The 13,779-nt window shown below is 39.5% G+C and overlaps 1 protein-coding gene across 2 annotated transcripts in view; it reads left to right on the top strand.

Moving 5' to 3' along the window:
* Positions 1-216: 216 nt before the first annotated feature.
* The window catches only part of EFEMP1 (EGF containing fibulin extracellular matrix protein 1), a 74,061-nt gene continuing 60,498 nt past the window's right edge, over positions 217-13,779 (top strand). The window contains exons 1-4 of one of the 2 annotated variants that reach the window (XM_075925509.1): positions 217-725; positions 2,449-2,536; positions 5,670-5,718; positions 5,910-6,164. In XM_075925509.1, the coding sequence (XP_075781624.1) occupies positions 574-725; positions 2,449-2,536; positions 5,670-5,718; positions 5,910-6,164 (544 nt within the window). In that variant the 5' untranslated portion in view covers positions 217-573. Of the gene's footprint in view, positions 726-1,332; positions 1,529-2,448; positions 2,537-5,669; positions 5,719-5,909; positions 6,165-13,779 lie in introns of those variants that run through there. The other variant, XM_006122142.4, reaches the window with a different exon arrangement.

Here is a 13,779-nt window from a genome sequence, read left to right as displayed (position 1 = left end):
TTTTGTTAGCTGGGGTAACCACCCTGCACACAGTAACCCAGATGAGCCTGCACCATTTATTTATATGGTGGCATTATTCTATTTACCAGACTCATCCCCACCCTAGTGCACCCTGTGTCCTTCGGACCGCACCAGCTAATGCAAATGGGCCTGACTTGCAATGGTAAATGCTCTGGAGCAGCTGCCTTTTATAGTCCCTCCCCCGCAACTCCTACGCGCAATGGCCTGACTCCTGAAAACACTCCTGCACGTGCTCAACGCGGACGGCACCAGCAGGACTCGTGCAGAATCGGGGCCTTCCCAGTGACTCTGGGAGAGGCCAGCCCCGTGGGAGCTCCCGCAAGAAGGACGCGGCCCCCTTGCTCTCGCGTGGCCCCCAATAGCCTCACGCAGGCTGCGCCTGGTGCAAGGGGCGGGCGAGGGGCAGCAGCGGGGGCGACCCCGGGTGAGCCGCTCGCCTGGCTGTGGGTGCCCCCCGGCAGCGCGCGCCCCAGCCGAAGGGGTTAATTCCCCGAGCACGGGGCCGGGAGGGGGCGTTCAATAGCCAGCGCCGGAGCGGGCCCTGCTCACTGGATGGCAGGCCGGCGGGGGGAGCAGCAGCAGCCGAGCGAGCGCGGAGAGGACGGAGCCAACCTGCTGCGTGCGAGACTCGCTCTCCTCCCCCGCCGCGCTCCGGCTCGCCCCGCTCCCAGCTGCCCGCACAGGAGCCCCGCTCTGCGCTGCAGGTACCGGCCGGCGCGGGAGACGGGAGCTGGGGGGGCGGCGCAGGGAGGGCACCAGAGCCCGGGCCGACGGGTGGGACCGCCGGGCTGAGGGCAGAGCAGGGCTCCCCCGGGCTGGGGGTTTCCCCGCTCAGCGCGCAGGCAGAGGCTGGGGCACGGCTCCGCTCTACCTGCTCTGCCTGGCAGCTGTCCAGCGTTGCCCAGGTCCTGGCGAGAGGCTGAGCCGCGACCCCGAACGGGAGCTGGCTAGCGGGGTGTAGTTTCAAACCCTCTGGACATGGAACACGTTGGCACTTAGCTGTATCTGCCAAGGGCTTGGGGAAAAACTGAACCCGGCAAATTTTGGCCCCAGGCGCATCCTGGCGCAACAGTGTTACCAGCCCTGGATCGGGCACCTGGATCCTGCCAGTTTCCCCCATTTTTTTACCCAAATCTCAACATGTTTACCTGCTTCTCTCTATCTTAACTCCCCCGATCTCGATGCAGCTTACTGCAGCAGCGCTACAAAAAAAGCATTTTTGTGGCCAGAATATATTGACAAAATTAAAAGGATTCCTTGAAATGAAGAGTCAAATACAAGTGATAATAGAGAGATTGGGAAGTTGATGGCCAAAACTCAGCCAGATGTAGTCACTGGATACACGTGTTTGCAGCACTGTTGCACTATTGAGACATTGGGATCCAGATGATTGTGGTGGACTAGGAGAAGCTGCATTTGTACTGAATGTAGATGGTAAAGTGGGGAACAGGCAGCCAGCAGAGTACATATACCAAATGAGAATTGTTGATAGCTTCCTTGTACCTGGGTGAGTGAAGGTCCAGAATGGTTTGGTGGAATACTGAAAAGTGGTACTGTTTCTGGGTTTGTGGAGAAGTTGGGCAAGACCCAGCAACATTTAGATTTTAGATCAGAGTTCCTGTGGAACTGTTGTTGCATTAGGGTACATTGGGGTCTGGATTTTTAAGTTGCAGTAGGAACAGCAAAACTTGTCTATTTAGGTGGTGCTGTTTCAGAGAATGGGGCCAAAAACAGTCAGGATGCAGGTAGTAGATCTGTCATTTTGTATTACTGTTTCTTTCATCAGAGTCTGGGAATTTTTGGTGCCATAGATAGAGCTAGACCCATGGTGTCCGACCAGTTCTGAAGCAATAGCCACTATAGTGGCTACCACTATAGCAAACTAGCCATACTCAACTGGCCAAATAGCCACGTTAGCATGTTGGATACCACAGGCCATACTTAGTCTCTATTTTGACAATACTTTATGAGGTTGTTTAAAAAAATTGGCAGATTCCAGGTAAAATCTATTTTTATCTTGCTTCCTTGGTACTTTTACCCATTAGATTTCTCACACATATATTTCTGGTGGGACATGGAGTAATTTTAAAATAATTTTAAAACTAAATCAGATAATTGCCAGAATGTTATCAATATGTATGGTACTTGAGTGATGATATTTTAGAGAACAGATGCTTGCATGTGATACAGTGTTACTTCTTATATGAGTATCTGTTACTTCAAGGGGGGAAAGATAAGACAGACTGGTACATTGCTAAATCTCAGCCACTTCCTCATAATATGACAAGGGCTCCATCTTGCTCTCATTCTTCAGTGGAAGTCTTACCTGAGGAAGGAGTGTGAGATCTGTCCTCATAGCTGGTTATTCTTAAGCTTTTTAACAGTAAAAGGTGGTAAAATTGTTTTGTTTTATTTATTTATTTCAAGATTCATGATGTTGACAGTTATGTTCTTGGCTGCTTTCACTTTTACTACAGTAAATTCACAGGAAACTGAAGAAACTATAACATACACGGTAAGGTTTAATAGACTTTGAGATAACTATTGTTTAGTAGGAATTCTTTCCTAAATAACCCTCAACAGACACACCATAGTTCTTTGCCAATATAGAGTGCTCAGTTCAAAGTTCTTTGAGTTTGTATTTTAATCTTAAAGTTCTGTGAAACCCAGTTGAAAACTTTGAATTTGTTGGTGATACCTTCTGTTTTGAATGGTTTATTTAATTATTGAATTAGATGAATTGAACAAAATTATAAGGGGAGGCTTTTTCCATGCTTTTCAGAAAGATCTGACCCTTCTGGAAAATGTCATCCATAACAGAAAAGGACATGATTTAGTGTGATTTGCAAGTCCAAGTTCTGTGAAGTAAGGCCCTCATGTCCCTTCAAAATTACAAAAATATTGTATATGATTTGTTTAAAACCAACTTAGTACATTACCTAAAAATATATATAACAACATATGTGTTAGCTATTAGTCAAAGGTTTTGCTCCATTTCTGCTAGGAGGTTTCAAGATGGTTTAACAAAATATAAGTACTTTGTAATTTTAGTCTTAACATTTAATGAAGTGTTTAAATTATTATGTTTTTATCTGGCATATCATCAGTCTCAGGTATAGCTTTGAACAGTTGTTTGTGTGGTCATAACCAGCTGCTAATAATATATTGGAAATATATTCTACTTGCACTCTCAAATGGATGTGATAAGAATAGAGGGGCAGGGCTTCCTCCCTTATGCAAGTTGCATTTTCATTTATGTTTGCTCGTTTACTTTTGTAATGAATATCCCTGGCAGAGTAATGTTTACATTGGCTTGGAACATCACATTTTTTCATATTTGACCCCTATTAAAACCAAAGGCCCCGATCCTGAAACTTGTTTCATGAAGATGGAGTGCTTTTCCTGCTCAGAGCTGCTCTGAAATTAGTGGGATTCCACACAAGCTGAGAAGTTTGTCCTTTTGGAGCACATTGTAGGAGTGTGGCCAAAGGGCCTGAGATCATGCAATTGTTGCTCATAGAAGTAGTCTCACTGAAGTTAGGGGACTGCTCACAGGAGTAAATGCTGCAGAATTAGTCTATACCTTATAATTACTTATATTACAGCAAAAATGTATTACATGGTTTAAAATAGGACTTTAAAAGTGAGATTATGCCTAGTACATAGTCTCATTTTCCATTTTTTATTGTGTAGCCCCTAAAAAAATCTACAAAAGCAACAAGGAGCCCTGTGGCACCTTATAGACTAACAGATGTATTGGAGCATAAGCTTTCGTGGGCAAAGACCCACTTCGTCAGATGCATAAAAAAATCTAGCAGCCTTCCAGCAAGGTTGCCTGACTTTAAGATCTCCCATAATATTTTCAACAGTGATGTATACTACTATGTCCCATTTTTCAAAGTGACTTTAGCATTTAGAAGGCCAAACCTCATAGAATGTCAATGGACTTTGGCTTTAAATGCCTAACTCACTTTTTAAATGGGTTTTAGTTGTTTTTTAAAAGTGTACCCTATTACACTAATATTTTTGATACATGTGCTGTATTCATTTTGAGCGAAATCTTGGTTCTACTGAAGTCAGTGGCAAAACTCCCATTAACTTTGATGGGAGTGGATTTGGCTTATTAGTATTAAGTACACATTTCTTCTGTTGTGCATTAGCAGGAACTGGGCGATTCAGTAAATATATGAATTTGCTGTTTTCCTTTGGGCTTGGGTTTTCATAGCTACAGTAACTTTTGTGGTGTCAACTCAGCATGTAGTCATTCCTTTAGAGAGCTAGAATTATAATACAATTAGCAGTATTCTTGCCCCCTCCTAACACTAGAGGCTTTTCCTTCCAGCTCACTGCTACATTTGGCAGATTACTGATGTCACCTGTGAATAAACAAAATGTTGTTGTTTTTAGTGCTGATTCATTCTCTGTTAGTAATAAGTTTCTCAAAACAACTTCAGCATAATACATTGAGCAACATGCAATACTCTGGGTCAAATTTATCCCTGATGCAGCTCCACTAAAGACAAGATGAAACAGCAAAAATTAATTTGACTCATGACTAGCTGATTTATTTAGTCAACTCCTTCTGCAACACTATGAGAAATAATATATCAAGTGAGAAATAATATAATATATCAAGCAGGACAGAAACACGTACTACTTCTATTGATGTTTTACATCTGTATCCTTATGCACTTCAACGGCATTATAGTGCTCAGTCAATTTCCACTAGTTGTCATTTGAGATGATAATTAAGCATCTAAAAAATTAGACATTACATACTAGAAAATGAATACTTTGGGGCAGAGGGAGAATGAAGAGGCCCTTCTAAAAAGTCTGGGACTTTATCCCTCAAGCTCTTTCTCACATTGGTAGTCCATACTGGTGTGAATAGATACACTGCAGTCTCATTTGAATGCTGCAAAGTCTTACTCACGTGAGCAGTCCCTGTGAGGCAATTCACAATTTTATGATGAGTCTTACAATACTTGCTATTTTTCATAAAGCCCAAGTTCCTGGAGTCATATGATTATATGAGACTCTGAACTTTCTTCTTAAAAAAAAAAAAAAAAAAGTTTGTAGCCCTCCTGACTGCAGAGAAATGCTTAAGAATGTGAACCTTAATGGCTCAAAATCAAGACAACAAGAACTTACAATGTATTTTTTTTAAGTGTTGTGATTTAGAGTGTGACTCATTATTTTTGAGCTGGCAGTACTGTAGTCACATTGATATCAATTCATGTGAGTAAGGCTTGGCAGGAGCCAGGTCTTAAACAGGAGTGTCATCTACACCTGCATGAGTCAAAGAAGTTATGGTCTGGTCCTGAGATCTTGAGAGCCTTCTGCTCCTATTGACTTCCCTGGAAACAAAAGGTGCTCATCTTTCTGGAGACTCTGAGCACCTTGCAAGGTCAGACCCTTAATTTGTTAATTTAGAGTATTCATTAGGCCAACATTTGGGAAAGGATTATACATTTCCTGTAGAAACTTCTGATTAGTGTTGTTACATAGCACTATGGCACTAAGACCAATTCCCCTATATTATCAAAAATATTTAACCAGCCTGTTATAATTTTCTATACCAATAACAAGTGCATGGAAGCATTTATAAATATTAATCAGTCATTTTTTGGAATCTCTTTTCTATGCAGCAATGTACAGATGGCTATGAATGGGATCCTATCAGGCAGCGGTGCAAAGGTACAGTAAATCTTTATAAGTGAAAGGCTTGTTAATAGTATTTTAGTCCTTTCTCTTGAGTTATCTTCTACATCCTTTTTGATATTTTGGACAATACAAGAGTGCTTTGCTTGCATGACTTGTTTCTTTACTTGTGTTAATGTTTTTAAGGTCCCATTTTAAAGCATGACTTGTGTTGTTGCTAACCACAGATATTGATGAATGTGAAATTGTCCCAGATGCATGCAAAGGTGGGATGAAATGTGTTAACCACTATGGAGGATACCTGTGTCTACCTAGAACAGCTCAAATTATTGTAAATAATGGGCGTGAAGACACAACTGCTGAATCCACTGGTGGGAGAAACAATGTCATTCGACGGACCCCTGCTGATCCTCATCGACCTCCAACTCACCAAATACAGTGTGCAACTGGGTATGAGCAAAGTGAGCAAAATGTGTGCCAAGGTAAGAAAATATCTTCTGTAAATGTTTACATTCATGCTCAAATTGAATGATAAAAAATCATATGTACACATAAGGGCTGCATCTTACTACAGTACATACATATTTCCTTTTGATGGTCTTTAAAATTTGTCATTTATATAGTTAACTGTCATACTCAAGGTAACAATGTTTGCAATTTCTTGCAGCTTTACCATCTCTGGGCCTGATCCCATTGATGTGAATGAGCAGAATCAGTCCTACTATTTTAACATCTTCATGTAACACTTAGATAAGCAAATTCAGTTGCATTCAGAATTTGGGGTATTTTAAATGTGTCTGAGATACATCGCATTGAAGAAAGTGGGAAATATAATACCTGAGAAAGCAAGGAATAGTCTTCCAATTTCAGAGTTTTCCTTAAAATATGTATATATTTTCCCTAATTAAAATCTGAATGCATAAAAGATTAGTTGCACTATGAACTTCTGCCTTAAATTCAAACTACAGTACAGACTATTTCATCTATTTAGATCATGTTTGCATTCAGTCTTTACCTGAAAGGCTAGAAAGCAAATATCTGAACAACTTGTGCTCTTCTGATTTTAGAGAAGTGGATCTGTTGAGAACCTGGAAGCTTATTTTCCACATAAAGGTTAGCTAATCTGTGAAACTATGGAAATGAATAACATTTATATGAGTATACACACACCATGCACAGGAACACAAGTCTCAGAGTATTAGCAATGTTAATTGTGTGCATTCAAGAGTCAGACTTGCAATACTATATTAAACTGAGATGGCTACTCATTCATTATTTGTTTAAATATTTTACTTTAACATCTTTTACTTTTAGGCCAGGTCTACATTAGTCTACATTAGTGGAGAAAAACAATGTAAGATACGTGATTCCTACTATGATAATCGCATAGTTGGAGTTGATGTACCTTACATCAATTTTCTGGGATAGCCCTATAGTAGGAGGTTGACAGGAGAGTTTCTCTTGTCAACTTCCCTTATGCCTTGCAACTGCAACAACTATCACAGTTGATGTGAGCACCCTTAGGTTTGATTTAGTGGGTCTTTACTATACCTGCTAAATCAAGCCCTAGAAGATTGATCACTGGAGCATCAGTCCTTCAATAAGTATAGACAAGCCCTTAGTTAAGTATATTTTTATGAAAAAAAGATGTTGGGCTAAATTCTGCCCTTGGTTTATAAGCATGGTTCTCAAGCAGGTCAATAAGAAACTCGTGTCCACTGAAAGTTGGCCTATTCATTTTTTTCCCATCCTTTGGCTTCAAAATCAATATAATCCTATAAAATGGCAGTAAAATGGTTATAATCAGGGCAAGCTGCGTTACACAACTGTAATTCCTTTATTATTATTCTTCATTCATCTATATAGTAACAACAGCATTTACTTACTAGTAAGTAGAAGCGTAGTTATTGTAATGGAAACTGTTTTTGTAGCTACCATAAATTAGAATTTCATCAATGATGCTTCATCTGCCTGACCAGTGTTCAGTATGTCTTTAATTTGAGAATTATGGTACAGGGAACTGAACTTAATGTGACACTTGTTAACATTCATTTTGTTGAATTTCAGTAAGTTGTTTCAATTTAATGGATTGTGTGTGTGTGTGTGTGTGTGTGTGTGTTCAGAAGTAACTGTAAAATGTTTTATATAGATGTGTGTTTCCTGCTACATTCTTTTTAGGTTTACAATTATTTAAAGTACCAGTATGGAAGTGATTAATTTTATGTAGTATTCATGCGTTACTGTTTTCTAAGTGTTTTGAATTTTCATATGTATTTATAAAATTTGTGGGACAATGAAGGATTAATTCCTAGGATTGAACAAATCATTCTAATTTCTTATACCACAATTTTTTTAGAGGAAGGGTGCTTGTGGTATTAATATTTGTCTATTTTTAGCTTTCAGAAAGCTGTCCAATTAAAGATAAAATCAGTTTTGTAAAGGTTTGGGTTAATTATAACAGTAATTTACTGTGACTAAAATCTTATCTTTGGCTAATCATTCTGGAGAAGCAGAATGTATTGACTTAAGGATGAAATCTTATCTCCATTAAAGTCAGTGGTAGTTATTATACTGAATGAATCCCAGTTGCAAAAATGGGGTATAGTCATTAAGGGTATCTACACAACACCCTAAACTCGAAATAAGATACGCAATTTGTGGTACTCGAATTTTGTATCATATTTAGATTGTATTTCAAAATAGCTTATTTTGAAATTTGGCGCATCTACATAAAGCCAAATTTCAAAATAATGCACTATTTTGACGCATCCCTTAAACCTTGTGGAATGAGGATGCCAAAATAGTGCACCCGTTATTTCGAAAAATATTTCTAAATAACGGGAGTGTTTAAAAGACATGAGGTAGGCATACCCTAAGTTTGAAATGAATCTTAAAAGATTTTTAGATGCTTTAAAGTACACTGATATCTTCATGCATTGCAGTGCTGAAAAGATCTTTTAAATGATATCATTGATCAACAGTGGTCCCACCGAGAATTAACTTAGTTGTTGGTAAAAGTTCTTATTTCTCAGGGAATCTGACTCTAATATATGGCAGAGCAAAGTGCCCTACAAGGTACGACATTAATGCGAATGCAGTTACTTTTAGAGCACATCAGCAGGGTCTACATGAGATAGCTAGAGCACAACCCATTAGAGCTTTCTACAAAAAGAGCCCTTGTAGAGTGCTTTGCAACACTGTGTAGATGAGCCCACAGTCACACTTAAGGATGTTTTATTGTTTAATTAATAAAAAAAATAGTGCAGCTCCTTCTAATTGTTTGCAGATGTATGACATTTTCCTTCCAGTCCAGCAACACTAAATAATATTTTATAACCAATGTGAAAGTTTGGGGACCTCTGTTTAAAACAATAATATGCTCTGAGGAGCTATTTTACTGACATCATGTTGGAGTAAAAGGCCTTCTGTTTTAATACAAATGTCCACTCCCTTTTAAACATTGCATAGTTATATGATCATCCAAACACATTCACTTTGGTCTATAAACTTGGAATAAATGAGCATTTAAACATTAGACACATTTGCATTCAAGTTTTCAGTTTTCAACCAATCTTAGTTAATAGGTGGAGTTTGAAGACACACAATAGGCCCAGGTTCTGTTTCTATTGACATGAACAGCAAAAGTTTAATTGACTTCAATGCACACTGTATTTCTAAGCTCTTCCTATGACAATGCTGCAACTAATGTGACTTATTGTAGAAAAAAGATATTTTTAATGCATAACAATTAAGCCATTTTTGTTATTTGAAAGAAAAGACATGAAAATTAAGGAATTTAACATTCATTAGTATCTACTGTTCATATATGGTATAGTATGGTTTAGTAAGTACTTACGCAGCTTTTGCAACATATAATCTACCATATTTATCCAAAAAACCCTCTATTCACATTCCATCTATATCAAATACTAATACACAATTGAAAATAGCATAAATATATATTTATATGACAGGAGAGAGTAGTCTGTTGTCTTAAGTCATATATTGCAAAGCACAGATCTTTTATATAAAAATGCATTCAGTAAAATTAAGTGATTTAAATTAAAAAACTCAGAAAATTCAAAGTATAAAAATAATCAATTAGGTTTAAAATATGCCTTCAATTTGCTGCATTTTGTCTGATTCCCATAGACAACTTCTATTGACAAAATTGAATTCATAGTACAGTACTTTGAAACATGGCTCTCCCTGGTGCATTTAGATTGTTACTGAATTGCTGAACTAGGTAGACAGACCTTTATTTAGCATATTCACTGGTTTCTAACCTGCCCAGCTCTTCTCACAATGGCAAATGAAAGACGTAGTGTGAGAACATCACCCAAGAGAGATGCACCAAGATTACTGAACAGAAATAGCAGAGAAAATACATTTTAAATAAACTTAGAGTTAACTAATGGCCACAGACATTAATTTATGATACGGGGGAGCAATATATTGAAGTTTTCCTATTGACGTCAGTGTGAGATTTGCCATTAATGTCAATGAGGCCAGGACTTCAGGCCTACTGTATACAGGGAGTGTACATACTTTATTTTTTATTACTTTGTTGAGATCACTGAGGACCTGATTGCCATTGACTTCAATGGAAAACAGTCAAAATGTACCTTAACACGCTAAGAAACTGCTAAGTTCGAGAAAGCACAAAATGTATTTTTTCCTATCCTATCATGAAAGCTTCACAAGCAGCTCAGTAAACAAACTACAGAATGATTTTGCCTTACAAACTGCCTATAACCTTTGTTATTGTGTGCAAAACATGTTTTTGTATTAGAGTGGAGCAGTGCTTGTGTTCCAAATATTTATGTATAATCACTAACCGTATTCTCTATAGCATACAAGTATTTGTGTTCCATCGTTACTTTCAGCTTACTAAGAGAATAGGTTAAGACAATAGGTCTTATTAAAATACATTTGGGTTTTTTAACTGATAAGTTTAGATTCTATATCTTTTGCATAGCCTCTTTTTGTGTTTTTTTTTTCTGGTAGTAACTTACAGAATTACTGACCACGTTTAATTCAGGATTTAGAGAAGTTGAATTAGTTCTAATTAATGTTATACAGGCAGTCCCCGGGTTACATGGATCCGACTTACATCAGATCCCTACTTACAAACGGGGTGAGGCAACTCCGCACTAGCTGCTTCCCCCCAGCAAACCAGGGAGACGCGAAGCTAGCGCTCCCCCCAACAGATCAGGGAGATGCGGAGCGGCTTCTCTCAGCAGACACCTCAGCTTGAGAATAAAGAACTGAGGGAAGTGAGGTGTGGGAGAATAAAACTGAGCTCTGGAGAAATGTTTGGCTAGAGTTTCCCCTACAATATGTACCAGTTCCGACTTACATACAAATTCAACTTAAGAACAAACCTACAGTCCCTATCTTGTATGTAACCCGGGGACTGCCTGTACTCCCTAAACCAATTTGTTTGTTTTTTTTCCACACAGGGATTATTTACATTATGTATATTAATTACATATTGTGGTCTTGACTCTGCAAAGAAATTAAGCAGTTGCTTAGCCTTGACTTCAGTGGAACTTAAGCATGGGTTTGCATGGTTTTCTGAATTAGGGACAGTGTTAAGACACATTTGTGATGCTTAGTGTTCAAGCCAGACTAGCAAGGGGTCGTGTTACTGCCTACCTTCCAACTCTGAGTGCTGTAAGTGCTGTGCTACTCAGGCCTACAAACCTAACACCAGCAGTCAGCATATAAACATGCAGGTCACACCCTGGCTTCCACTGACCAGTTACTCTTTGCAGGGTGACCCCAACACCCACCTATTCCTTAATTTTTCCTTAATTTTTCCAAACCATATGCCCTGTAGTGTCCAGCTGTCTTGCTGAACACTTACAAAGGACATTTGGTTCACTGCTTCTATAAGAGACAATGGCCACTATCTTATTATCTTAACTGGAGTTAACAAACACTCAGTTTCAATCAAAGTTTTGGATTGATTTATAGTAAAATTAAAACAAGTTTATTAAATAAAAAGGCAATAGGTTTAAATGATACCAAGTATAAGGAATAAATGTAGAAAGGGTGGCAAGCAAATAAAAATAAAATATTTTTCTAAGTCTCTAAAACCTAATTTAACAAAGTAGAGTCTTTTACCAAAGTGTTTCTCACCAACTCTCTTCTCTAGCACGGCTGACCAGGATGTCTAGCAAGGACCCATTGCAAAACTCAAAGTTGTCAGGTTTTTTGGTCTTCTCAGGTGAAAGGTTATGTAGGGGTTCTTCCCTACCCCCACTCTCTTTACCACAGTAAATCTTCAAAATGCATTCTTCTGAAAGGTTTCCCATTTCCCTCCTGGCTGTAGACACCATGTTATCTGGTATGGGCTCTATGCCAGTTCCTTCCCTGATTTTTTTGTATACAAATGAATACCCCATAGACTTTGGTCACACCTGGTTTGAGGTATTGGCTTTTTTCTTTTGTCTGGAGAAAACCAGTTTATCAACATCCCTGATGCTGCTGGTTTAAACACACTCATTTTAGTCATATCTTTCCAACACAGGTATAAAGTTCTTTGTTGGATTACCATGTATATACATTACATAAGAATATTAGTGACCAGTGAGTTACTAGCTTTCCAGTGGTACATTACATGCTGCTTTGGGCGTAAATATCATGACAAAAGTGTGACAGCTGGCGCTGGAGTGCTCTCAGGGCCACAAATTTGTTTTCCTTAGCTCATCCTCTGGAGTTATAGAATCATAGAATCATAGAATAATAGGACTGGAAGGGACCTCGAGAGGTCATCGAGTCCAGCCCCCCGCCCTCAAGGCAGGATCAAGCTCCGTCTACACCATCCCTGACAGATGTCTATCTAACCTGTTCTTAAATATCTCCAGAGAGGGAGATTCCACCACCTCCCTTGGCAATTTATTCCAATATTTGACCACCCTGACAGTTAGGAATTTTTTCCTAATGTCCAATCTAAACCTCCCCTGCTGCACTTTAAGCCCATTACTCCTTGTCCTGTCCTCAGAAACCAAGAGGAACAAATTTTCGCCTTCCTCCTTGTGACACCCTTTTAGATAGAGTTAGATCATCCTTCACGCACCCACCATCTTCGTCTGTACAAGGCAGTACTATACATCCATTGCTTCATGGGCTTTCTTCAAGGTCCCTTCTGCCAACATCTCCTTCCATGCTGTCTTCACCAGGCCTTCTTCATTCATTGCCTGTATGTGTTGGAGTCAGTGAAGTCACACTTCCTGGATTTTGTCAGATACATCAGTGATTCTGATCTCCATCTTAATGTTTTCATTTAAAAACGTGTCCCTTATGTAAGATATCTTGAACACCCATCTCTCTACCAGCCATGCTTTTACACTATACAGCCTTGTTGGAAGCACCATTGTATTGTACAGCTAGACTTTCGGTCTCAGTGTCATACATGACACCTGAGGTGTTATTCAGCAGAAGGGCTCCCAAATGGAGGCAAAGGGGACAGTATCTCTGGAGTCCAGTAATTTAAAAGGGCCCAGGGCTTCGGGGCACCACCACTAGTGCTGCAACAGTAACAATGGCCAAAGCCCTGAGCCCTTTAAACCGCTGCTGAAGCCCTGTGTGGCGCACTCCAGGCAGCACTGATGGCTGGCTAGGGGAGGCTGGGCTCTAGCCCCACCCCTTCTGCCTGAGACACCACCTCTTCTGGGGGGCCCAGAGGCAAAGTCCCCACACACATGCATTGTACAGAGCTAAGCAAAGTCTGTCACCAGCCATGTTCAACACTCTTCCAGCACTCCCCAGTCTGGACCCTCTCTCACAGTCAAGCCCACTATCTTCCATAAACTAGCCATCAGAGCACTTGGACTGGTCAGTTTGGTGTAGGCATACTCCATTAATCTCAGCATCCAATTTCCCTGTGGCGTCTTTCCTGATCCGCATTACTTCAGTCTTAGTCATGTTTATATCATGCCTATTTAATTGGCTATAAAATTGATTTAATCCTGTATTAAGACACTATTTGAAATATTTTATTATTTATTAAAGGGCAACTATCAATCACTTGAAGACTAATATTTGGTCACTGTTACATGAATAAACCATTCATACTGACCTCCTTGTTGG

This window comes from Pelodiscus sinensis, chromosome 3 (assembly GCF_049634645.1).
Source record: "Pelodiscus sinensis isolate JC-2024 chromosome 3, ASM4963464v1, whole genome shotgun sequence".
NCBI lineage: Eukaryota > Metazoa > Chordata > Testudines > Trionychidae > Pelodiscus > Pelodiscus sinensis.
This window is presented reverse-complemented; position numbering and strand designations above follow the sequence as displayed.